The 11,146-nt window shown below is 45.5% G+C and overlaps 1 protein-coding gene across 1 annotated transcript; it reads left to right on the plus strand.

The window, feature by feature from the left end:
• The first annotated feature begins 6,270 nt into the window (after positions 1-6,270).
• Positions 6,271-10,134, plus strand: IER3IP1 (immediate early response 3 interacting protein 1). The gene is made up of 3 exons (XM_071579977.1): positions 6,271-6,471; positions 7,880-7,981; positions 8,656-10,134. The coding sequence occupies exons 1-3, from the start codon at positions 6,381-6,383 to the stop codon at positions 8,709-8,711; spliced, it is 249 nt and encodes an 82-aa protein (XP_071436078.1). The 5' UTR covers positions 6,271-6,380; the 3' UTR covers positions 8,712-10,134.
• The last annotated feature ends 1,012 nt before the right edge of the window (positions 10,135-11,146 follow it).

The raw sequence follows: 11,146 nt of genomic DNA on the forward strand, positions 1-11,146 counted from the left end.
AACAAGCCTGGGTGTTCTCCCTATTCAGGTGGCAGATACAAGGATCAGGTTAGGCTGGGATCTGGCACCAAGAGAGATCAGAGTGCTCCCTGGATCTGGCCGGCCTATTCCAAATTCATGTCCTTTGCTAACTGCTGGTGGGAACCCATAGGCTACACCCTATGAATTTCCTGCTCTTCCAGGCTTAGATAGGGCCAGCCATTCACTGGGAAGCTGCTGCTGGAGAGTCTGGCCCCAGGAGTGCAGGGACATCAATACACTCATGTCAAGTCCTGCATGTGAGACCTGCGGCAGGCACAGGAAGATGAGGCTGCCCTGCACAGATCATGTGGGCATTAGGCTTTTCACAGACTGGAGTGAAAATCCATGCCAGAAAGGCAGTCAGACTTTAGTCACCAGTGAAACTCCTCCATATTTGTTCCAGAAAGGCAATTTGAGTGACTTTTCTATCACAGAGGTGGAAGCCAGATGAGATTCTGAAGCTGTGGACACGTGTCAGCCATCCCTGGTGGATGCTCAGCCACAGGAGGATCCTTTGACAAGATTATGTGATCCTGTAGCCATGTTCCTGTTCAAAATACTGCTACTGACACCATTTTTCATGGTCTGATGAAAAGACATCTGTGCAAGTCTGGAGTGGCAAACACCAACTTCATACCTGTAAGAATTTGAGCCACTTGAGTCTCCCTCTTTCCGTATCTGTATTTAGGGAGCTACTTCTACCTGTCTGCTGCTGTAACACCAGCCTCACACCCCCCTTCCTTTTGCTGTCCTTAATATCCTTGTTCCTTCTCCATGCCACTTGCCAAGACAAAATCCAGCCTCTTTCAAAATTCCTGGAGCTGTTTTCCCATCCTCCAAATCCCTCCCTAAAACCTGCTGCTGCCTAAATGCCTGCAAACCCTGCCTGTCTGTCAGCAGGGAGGCAGGGCTAAGGAGGGACTTTTACCTCTGACAAAACATTTACTGAGCTCTGACTCTTGCTGCCCTGCTCCCCAAGTTGGCCTATTTTTCATATCCACTGTCTTCCAGCTGAGACATGGATTGGAAAATTCCTACACCTGTCACCTCTGAAAAATATCAGGTACTGAGCATGACAGGATTTGGTTGTGGACTGGTGTATTCCAGCACAAACATGACACAAACAGTGCCAATAATGATAGAATGATGTAATGTCACCAGTCGATGACCAGTTGGTCCCTTCCAACTTAACCCATTCTGTGATTCTATGACAGTACTGGGCTATTGATACCAAAATGAACAGCAGCACATGTATGTCTATGTTTGTGTGTAAGCACAAAGAAACAACTGACTTTTAAAGGCTGTCAAGGTTACAGAGTCAAGTACGATAAACTCAGGAAGCAGCATCAAAAAATTTAGGTGCAAATTCAAAGTCTTGTATCTGTTTTCATTTTGTTTTATCCCCAGGCAGACCTGTTGTGTATAAAGCTGCTCTCTCAAGGCACAAATCTTAGGAAAGCTTGCAGGCTGTGTTTTTGAAGAGGGTAGTTCTTCACTTCCCAAATAAGCAAGGGCAGAGATGATCCATAAGTCATGGATAAGACAAGGACCTTTCCTGTACATAGCTGCTGAAGAGTAAAAACCAGATACACCTTCTCTCAAATGTACAAAATCCCATTGCATTTCCAGCTTTGGTGGTTAAAAAAACATCTGAACAGGAAATCAGTTACTCAATTTGTGCTTGCAAGAGATATGCTACATCAGTCAGATGCATTATTAACTTTACAGCAATTTGACAGTGCTGTAGGTGTGATGAGAAGGGGATGACAAAGGCTTTAGTTTAACTGTGAAATGTAGCAATGGGATTTATTTCTAGCACCTGACTGAGCCACAGAACCTAAATTTTTTTTCACATGCACCAAGTTTTTCAGTCAATGGAGTTACAGTAGAAGTCAGTAAGAAAGTTGCCACCAACAAAATATATTTCTTCACTTTCAGCTTGGGACTGTTTGGGCCAATTTCCAGCCTTTCTAGTATCTCAAAAATATTCTTACTGAACATGTCTGGGCATGTAAAATATCTAAAGAAAGCTCAGAAGCAAATGGAGAAAATAAACTCAGAAGATGGTGGTGGTAAGTGAGGTGAAGGGTGTAGGGGTTGAAGTCATGACAAGTCTTCCTCTGGCCTGGTATTTGCTCACCAGGAATAAATCAATATAATCATGAAAACTCACAAGTAACGACCTCAATTCTCATCAAGTGTCGGGGACGGTGAGACCCAGGGAGATGTGCTCTGTCTGATGGTATTGAACGATAAACTGAGAATAAAAAATACCAAGGTCTTCACAATACTTCACCAGACTGAAGCTTAATCCTTTGGCATCTGTAAGGTGGTTTAAAACTCTCCTTTATGGTGATTGACTTCACCCTGCAGATGACACCACAAGAATTTACTGCACTGAAACATAACACTTTAATGAAGGTGGAGGGGGGAAACCCTTCCTTACTAAGGCAGGCAACTTTGTCTGGCTTTCCCTTCAACCATGTAACATGATTCAGAGATAAGACTCTGTGGTTGTTAAGTTGCCATGATGGATTTTACAAAGGGGAAAATCATGTCCAGTTTATGTAAGCTTGATAGCAGCTGCTCTTTGAAAATACATCTTAATTATGGGTAAAAATACTAAGCCATAACTTGTTCACTTATTGTAAAAACCTCATTTTTTTTCAGTGCCATAACTCTAAGCATTAGCTCTACACTGAGGTTAGTATTTATTTATAGGTTGGGTACTGTATGGAGGTAGCCCAGGAAATGCTACTTGGTGATGGTGGTTATTAGACATGCCTCTTAGTGACCCCCGATATTTATCTGTATTTAATTATTGAATTACTGCCATAATGCCCTAAATTATATCTGAGAACAAAGGACAGCTTTATTTGTGAGACCATTATATGCCACCACTCACAACTTCTTAAAAAATAGTAAAGACCTTTGACATAAAATCTTTTCAGCCCAATATTGACTTTCTCTGCTTGTATGGAGTTCAGTAAAATTCAAGATTAGCCTTTTTTTTCTTATTACTGTATGGAAAAAGATGGCTTGAATGTAATACCCCTAAATTTTTGGCAAATTTTTGGGGTCCCTGAGCAACCAGAAATGGCTCCATTTAAAAACATTAAATGGATAGTTTTTAAGTTTGCAGTTACACCAAATCTAAAAATCTAGATGAGAAATAAAGAAGTTACGTCAGAATTTCTGACCTTACAAGTGCATGTTCACTGTGCCAGTACACTTGAGAGTTCCCACTAATTGCTGATATATGTGAAGTTAATCATACACATAAGAGTTTGCAGAATCTGAATTGCCAGATTATGGAAATTATTTAATCTTTCTTGTAACTAAACACTTCAGTATATGTTTAAATAATATTGATCTCAGTGGAAGTGCAATAATAAGTGTTTTATTCACTTCCTTGAATTGAGATTATATTCATTTGGAGGCTGAAATGACAAATGCTTTTGACTAGATGACAAAGCTCTGATGAATATGTTTGATTTTTGTTCTCTTTTTTTTTTAATAGTAGCAATTTTGGGAATAAATTAGTAACAAAATATACTATAGCTCTAATGATGGGGTGCTTTCTCTTGCTTCCATCTTCAGTTATTAAAAGTGATGTTATTTAATAATGATTGTTATTAAGATACAATATATTATGTCACTGACTATACCAAAGTGAGTACTTTGGAAATGAAAGATGAAGGCCAGAAGAAGCTGAGGTGTGGGTTTCTCCACAGATGATTCACGTGGTGTCTGAGCATCCATTGATTATAGGTTCCCAACACTTAATTAGTTGCTGAAGTATCAGATCATGCCATGTTTGCTGGTGAGTGGATCTTAATATGGAGATATAATATTGATAAATGGTGAATAATTTGTCCAGATCTTATTGAAAATCTGTGGCAGGGCAAACAATAGAGGTAGGATCTCTCCAGTCCACCACAATAAACACAAAGTTATGGTTTCTGTTGCAGTGAATGGGTCTAATAACCATCAAAGCACAGTGATAATGCAAATCATTGTACCCTGATTGAGCAATAAAAGCTACCAACCATCCCGAGTTAGGGGGTTTTTGTATTGTATGATTACTGAGAAATAAAATCGGAGTGATTATGCAAATCACCCCCTTCAGCCAATAGGACTGAAGGATGCAAAGGGAAAAAATGCCTATTTGTGCTTCAATAACTATACAGTATCCCTGAGCTCCAGTTGCTATTATTTTTGTTATTTCACTGAACAACCACCCAGAAGCCCTGATCAATGCAATATAAAAGATAATTGTTTTCTTTTGGATTTTGCTTCATCCACACAGTGGACAAATGACATTTGGGATCTGGGCTGATTTCCTCCTAGAACCTTTACTCAGGATGTAACAAAAACCAATATATGTTGAGAAAACACGGGCAAAAACTATTCTGCCCCTAAGATTAAATATAAAGCCTCATATTTTTGCACATGAAGTGGTTTATGTTTTTGATTAATTCCACTAATACTGGGTTACTAATGAGGGGTGGCCACGAGGGCTGCCCCGTGTTGGGTGATGCTCTCTGGGCAGGTCCCATGGCTGGGAGATGCCACATCACTGTGTTCTGATGGAGGGGGAGGAGGAGAAGACTTTCTCCCACCTGAAACCAAGCACACTTGCTGTGCAGGGAGCATCCCTGTGCCAGGTTCCACAGGGTCCCAATGGATTTCCAGACCCGAGGGATCCACACGGCTCCGAGTGATCCATGGACCTGAAGGATCCATGGGGCTCCAAGGGATCCAGGGGGCTCCGAGAGATCCATGGACCCAAGGGATCCAGGGGGCTCCAAGTGATCCAGTGGGCTCCGAGTGATCCATGGACCTGAAGGATCCAGGGGGCTCCAAGGGATCCAGGGTGCTTTGAGGGATCCATGGACCCGAGGGATCCAGGGGGTTGTGAGGGATCCACTGGGCTAAGAGGGATCCATGGATCCAAGGGATCCAGGGGGCTCCAAGGGATCCACTGGGCTAAGAGGGATCCATGGACCTCAAGGATGCGGGAGCTCCAAGGAATCCATGGACCCAAGGGAACCAGGGGGCTCCAAGGGATCCACTGGGCTAAGAGAGATTGATGGACCCAAGGAATGCAGGAGCTCCAAGGAATCCATGCACCCAAGGGATTCAAGGGGCTCCGAGGGATCCATGGATCAGAGGGATCCACAGGGCTCTTAGGGGTCCATGGACCAGATGGATACACAGGGCTCCCAGGGATCCAGGGAGCCCTGAGGAATCCATGGACCCGAGGGATCCAGGGGGCTCTGAGGGGTCCATGGACCAGAGAGATCCAGGGGGTTCTGAGGGATCTGATGGGCTGAGAGGGATCCATGGACCCGAGGGATGCAGGGGGCTCCGAGGGATCCATGGACCTGAGGGATGCAGGGGCTTTGAGGGATCCATGGACCTGAGGGATGCAGGGGCTTTGAGGGATCCATAGGACCACAGGGATCCAGCGGGCTCTGAGAAATCCAAGGGGCTCCAAGGGACCCACGGACCCAAGGGATGCCAGGGGGTTCCGGGGGGTGCAGGGGGCTCCGGGGGATGCAGGGGGCTCTGAAGGATACAGGGGGGCTCCGGAGATGCAGGGGGACCTGAGGGATGCAGGGAACCCCGGGGGATGAAGGGGGCTCCAGAGATGCAGGGGGCTCTGAAGGATACAGGGGGGCTCCGGAGATGCAGGGGGCCCCGAGGGATGCAGGGAGCCCCGGGGGATGCAGAGGGATGCAGGGGGTCCCGAGGGATGCACGGGGCTCCGAGGGATACAGGAGCCCCGCGGGATGCAGAGGGATGCAGGGAGCCCCGGGGGATATAGAGGGATGCAGGGAGCCCCGGGGGATGTAGAGGGATGCAGGAGCCCCGGGGGATGCAGAGGGATGCAGGGAGCCCCGGGGGATGTAGAGGGATGCAGGAGCCCCGGGGGATGCAGAGGGATGCAGGGAGCCCCGGGGGATGTAGAGGGATGCAGGGAGCCCCGGGATATGCAGGGAGCCCCGGGGGATTCCGAAGGATGCAGGGAGCTCCGGGAGATCCAGGGAGCCCCGAGGGCCCCACGGCCCCGCACACCCCCGCACATCCCAAGCATCGGCGGGTACTGAACGGAGATGGCGACGGGCGGAAGCCACGCCCACTTCAGACCACGCCTCTTTGCCCTCATTGGGCGAGGGCCGCACGGAGACCACGCCCCAAGGACGCTGCTCACAGGCCCCGCCCCACCCAGGCCCCGCCCTTTGCCCGAGCCCCGCCCCTTCCCGGCTCGCCACGTCCTGCTCGGGCTCCGCTCCCGATCCCGATCCTGATCCCGATCCGATCCAAATCCAGTCCCGGTCCCGCCCCGCCGGGCCATGGCGTTCACGCTGTACTCGCTGCTGCAGGCCTCGCTGCTCATCGTGAACGCCGTGGCCGTGCTGCACGAGGAGCGCTTCCTGCGGCACGGTGAGCCGGGAGGGCCGCGCGGGCCGGGCGGAGCTCTGTGAACTGGGAATTCGCCTGGGATTTCGGGGTGGGCTCCCCGCAGCTCCCGTCCGAGCTTTGTCCCTCTCTCTGTCACTTCGTTCCCCCCCGTAACCGTGTTTTTCCATGCCCATTCCCGCCGTTCCACGCCCCTCCGGGAATGTTCGGTGTCGGGCAAAGGTTTGGGATGAGATGGCGCTTCTCTGCTCGTGGGATCCCCAGGGCTGGGCATCCTTGTCCTTCAAAAGGAACCAAAGCCCTGCAGAACAGAGAAAACCTATCGACACAAAGATCTCCAAAACCATGGGGGGAAAAAAAATTACCCGTGATCCAATTCCCCGGATCTGGAGAATCCTGACCACGTCAGGCTGAGCTGGGATTCTTGGCAGGAGTGCAGAGAGTGATCCCTTCCTCCCGTTGCCCACTTGGATTCACCGCAAGGGATCTGCTCGGTGTGGGTTTGGGGTTTCCTTCTGCTTTCCTGTTGAGAAGCAGCTGCGGGGAAAAGAGGAATGTGGGAATTAACGGGGTGGGTGAAGCCACTCGTCGGCCTCAGGAGATTGGGGAATGGCTCCAAGCTCATCCAGGTGGGAAGCAGGAGCTGGTGAGGCAGGTGAGGGAGAGGACTCACCACCCTCAGTTTGGTGCCAGCTGAGCGAGGGAGACAAAAAAAGGGGGATAAAAATCACTCCAAAGTTGCCTCTGGAAAACAGGAGCTCGCAGGTTGAGCAGTGGAGCTGGAATATTGAGAGCCTCTTTATGCCCCACTTGTCCCCCAAAATCCCTGGATGCATCCTTGATCCCATTGCTCTGCCACCCTGCAGAGGATTGGGACTCTCTTTAGGGGCTTTGTAAAACCTTCAGGACCTTGGTCCTGCTCGGAAAAGTTCACAATTCTTTTCCCAAAAGTTCTCATTTTCTTTTTATAGCATTTACAAAAATAGTCATCCCGATTTTGGAATTCCTGCTGGCCGTTTTCCTGTCCTTTCTCAGCACCAAAGCCTCATCATCAGTTCATACCCATATGCAGTTATGTTCTGTTTTATTTTCAGGCCTGTGAACAGATTGTAGTTGGTTTATTTTGACAGGTATTTTTAAGAAACCCAAATGAATTCCCATTTCTCTGGGAACACAGGGAATAGTAGTGTATTGAAAAGGTGAGGGTTTCCTTTCCTTTACAGGAGCATGGATGTCATTGCTTAAAATCAGGTTTAATAGTCTTCAGCCTACTGTATTAAAATCTGATCATGAAATAAATTGGTCTGTAGTTTGGCTTTCAATATTAGTATAAACTATATTAAGGGTAGATTGCTCATTAATATTACAGCGTTTTTTTGCATGGTTTTGGGTTTCTTTTCCTAAAATGTGTGTCTGGTTTTATGTGGCACAGTTGGCTGGGGAAGTGACCAAGGGATTGGAGGATTTGGAGAAGAACCAGGAATGAAAGCACAGCTAATGAACCTTATTCGATCCATACGAACTGTTATGAGAGGTAAGGGAATAGTAGTATCAGTGTTATTAGCTGGGGGGAAACTCAGTGATCAATTAAAGTGTGCAGTTAGCATCATCTTGCCTAAATTCAAGTTTATGGAAAGTACCTGGTGAAGGAAGTGTAATTCAGAGGATTCTGAAAGGTAAGCCAGGTTTACATGCCTCAAAAGATAGGGGGAAAATACAATCTGTAAGTTACTGATAGCTTTTCATTATAAAGCACACCAAAAATTCCTTTTTTACTTGATGATAGAGAAGAAGGAACAAATCTTACCTGTCTGACCCACCATTGAGTTAAAAACAAAAAACTATTTATTCTCAATCACAGTAAAGCCAAGGACAGAAAGTGACTTTGAGACGGTTTAGTTTCATTTGGAGACAGAGTTATTTGGGTTAAAGTTAGAACAGAACTCAAGTCTCTGGGTTGGAGTTAAAATAGGATGTAGAAAAATATTTCTGCTGTTGCTTCGTACTAATTTTGAGCATCCTGGGCTTCGAGCCTGGCTCCTTCCACTAATCCCAATTTTGCACAGGAAAATTAAGTGTGTTTTTTAAATTTTTGATTGATTCTGCTCCTTCTCCCACATATTCTCCCATTATAATACCAAGTTGTCAATTTGTGATGTGGAAAGGAAAACTTTCACAATTAATCTTCTTTTCTTTTTCCCTGTGTAGTGCCATTAATAGCACTTAACTCCATTACAATCGTTCTCCTCCTTTTGTTTGGCTGAAGACACCTGGTGAAACTCCTCTGGGCATCCAAAGAAACCAGCTGCTGACCACCTGAGTTCTCTGGGATCCAGCACGGCTTAGCTCTCAATTTGACACCCAACTTAAAATAATAATGACACTGTTCTATTTATCCTTTTTCCCAGTGTTCCCTTTCAGTTTCATGAACAAGATCACGGGGATCAATGCAACAACGCTGCAAACACGTTGGACTGTGACAAGTTCTGTTGCTGCCTGGTCATAGTGTTGATGTCATAGGATATTGCAGTGACTGTCAATATTAGATGCAATTTTTAAATGTCTCGTTACTCAGGGATGAATTTCCTTCAGCAGGCTTTCCAAGTTTGTTCTTAAATTAAGGAAAACAACAGTGTTTCAGTTAATTTTTAATTTCAATTACTACCGCAGTGCTATTTAATGGAATAGGAATTAGGCTCTGAAAATGTGTTATCAAGGATGAATGTTCATGTTAGAGAGGACTGAAGTCCAGTTGTGATAAGGAGATAGAACCAGCTGGGTAAAGTCCTGATTCAAGCTTACATTGAAAGCTGAATTTTCCTGGTTTGATTGAGACCAGGATTTTTTCCTTCAAATCTCTTTGATAGTTCATGCTGGTGGTCAGTTGAAAATAGGTGCAATTGGTGTGCAAAATCAAAAATGAAAAAAAAAAAAGCTATACTTAAAGCTGGGCAATTCTGTGTTAATTTAGCCTAGCAGGGGATATTAGTGTGTAGGATTTGTTACTTTTCTGTCAAGGCTTATTATACTTTTTAAAATGTGTGTTAAACTTCTTCATGTGGTTGAAGTGGGGAAACATTTGTATTTTAAGATTCCTGGGAAATGTGGGAGGAGGGGAATACCATGGGAGGGGAATATGGTGCCCTTTTAAAATGCAGGTCTTCATTAAAAACATATGAATTTGCAGCGTCTTCTGTTACTGCTCCTTCCCCCACCCTACATAAAATCATTTGTTAAATTAACAGCTTTTAAAGTGAAACTCTGGAAATGACTTTGCAGTTCTGTCGCAGAGATTATTTATTGGTAATTGCTTTGGTGCAAGTCTCATCTCAGGCTGCTGAGTTAGGTCTGAATTGAAGAAGGCTGATTCTCATGTACCTTCCCAGAAAAGTTGGATTTCTTGTGTCTGTATCTCTGCTAAAGTGTTTTACCTTAATTTTACTGAGGGGATGCCAAGGGCAACCTGGCTGTTTCATTATTTTAAAGAAGTTTAGTTTATAATCTCCTGACATCTTCATGGCTAAACTATACACTGTTGTATATGAAGATAAATCTGTAAAATGTGTAAATGCATTTAATGATCTTCAGTTGCAGTGTTTTCTCCAAGTAGAATATATCCAGGAGGAGACTTTTGTGTTGTTTTTTTTATAGTGATTTTTGTAAATAAATTCTAAATTTCAAAGTTAAGCACTCTGCTAACTCGCTCTCTATCTGTGTGCAGTGGGATTATCTCAAAACTTCATCCTGTTGCAGACCCCAAAGTTACTGTTCTTACAGGAAACTGGTTCTTTTTCTCATCCCTGTGAAGGTGTATTTTGGTTTATGTAGCAAACCTAATGAGCCATGGCAACACTAGCCTGAGGCAGAGTAGGATCTTTACAAGTCTGGAGCAGGTGGATCTGTTGCAAAGCATTTCTTTAATATAATCTCAGTGTAATTCAGAGATGAAGAGGGTACAGCCGGTCTCAGTTTTTTCATGTATCTGTCTTTTCATGGGCAGTATGTATGTGGAACTGATCAAAAGTGGATAAAAATGGTAAAACATCTCAAACTGGTGTAGAATTTTTGGAAAGAACAGCAGTGGTTGATGTTCCCACTGCTGTTTCATTGGTGTGAGTGATTTGAAGCACAGCTGGTGTATCATGTCATGTCTGTTGACTGTTAAAACACTAAAATAAAAGCCACTACTAAAGATTACAGGAAACAGCTTTAAAAACGGGTGAAAAGTTGATTTCCTGTGTCTCCCTGTCCTTTCTGGAGGAATTAAGTTTCCAGTGTGTGGCTACAGCATGTGGGCACATCATGGAATCATAGAATGGATTGGGTTGGAAAAGGCCTCCAAGATCATCAAGTCCAACCCTTGGTCCAACTCCAGTCCCTTTACCAGATCATGGCACTCAGTGCCACGGCCAAGCTCAGTTTAAAACCTCCAGGGATGGGGAATCCACCCCCTCTCTGGGCAGCCCATTCCAATGCCTGAGTACTCTCTCTGCAAAGAAGTTTTTTCTCATCTCCAACTTCAATTTCCCCTGGCAGAGCTTGAGCCCATCGTGCCCCCTTGTCCTATTGCTGAGTGCCTGGGAGAAGAGACCAACCCCCACCTGGCCAGAACTTCCCTTCAGGCAGTTCCAGACAGTGCTGAGGTCACCTCTGAGCCTCCTCTTCTCCAGGCTAAACACCCCCAGCTCCCTCAGCCTCT

Source organism: Pithys albifrons, chromosome Z (genome assembly GCF_047495875.1).
Source record: "Pithys albifrons albifrons isolate INPA30051 chromosome Z, PitAlb_v1, whole genome shotgun sequence".
Taxonomy (NCBI): Eukaryota; Metazoa; Chordata; class Aves; order Passeriformes; family Thamnophilidae; genus Pithys; species Pithys albifrons.

What these genes read in the sequence shown, in the direction of transcription:
- IER3IP1 (XM_071579977.1), top strand. Translation starts at nt 6,381, where the DNA reads ATGGCGTTCACGCTGTACTCGCTGCTGCAGGCCTCGCTGCTCATCGTG. An exon ending in GGAGCGCTTCCTGCGGCACG is followed by an intron (nt 6,472 to 7,879) that starts GTGAGCCGGGAG and finishes TATGTGGCACAG; the next exon opens with TTGGCTGGGGAAGTGACCAA. An exon ending in CATACGAACTGTTATGAGAG is followed by an intron (nt 7,982 to 8,655) that starts GTAAGGGAATAG and finishes TTCCCTGTGTAG; the next exon opens with TGCCATTAATAGCACTTAAC.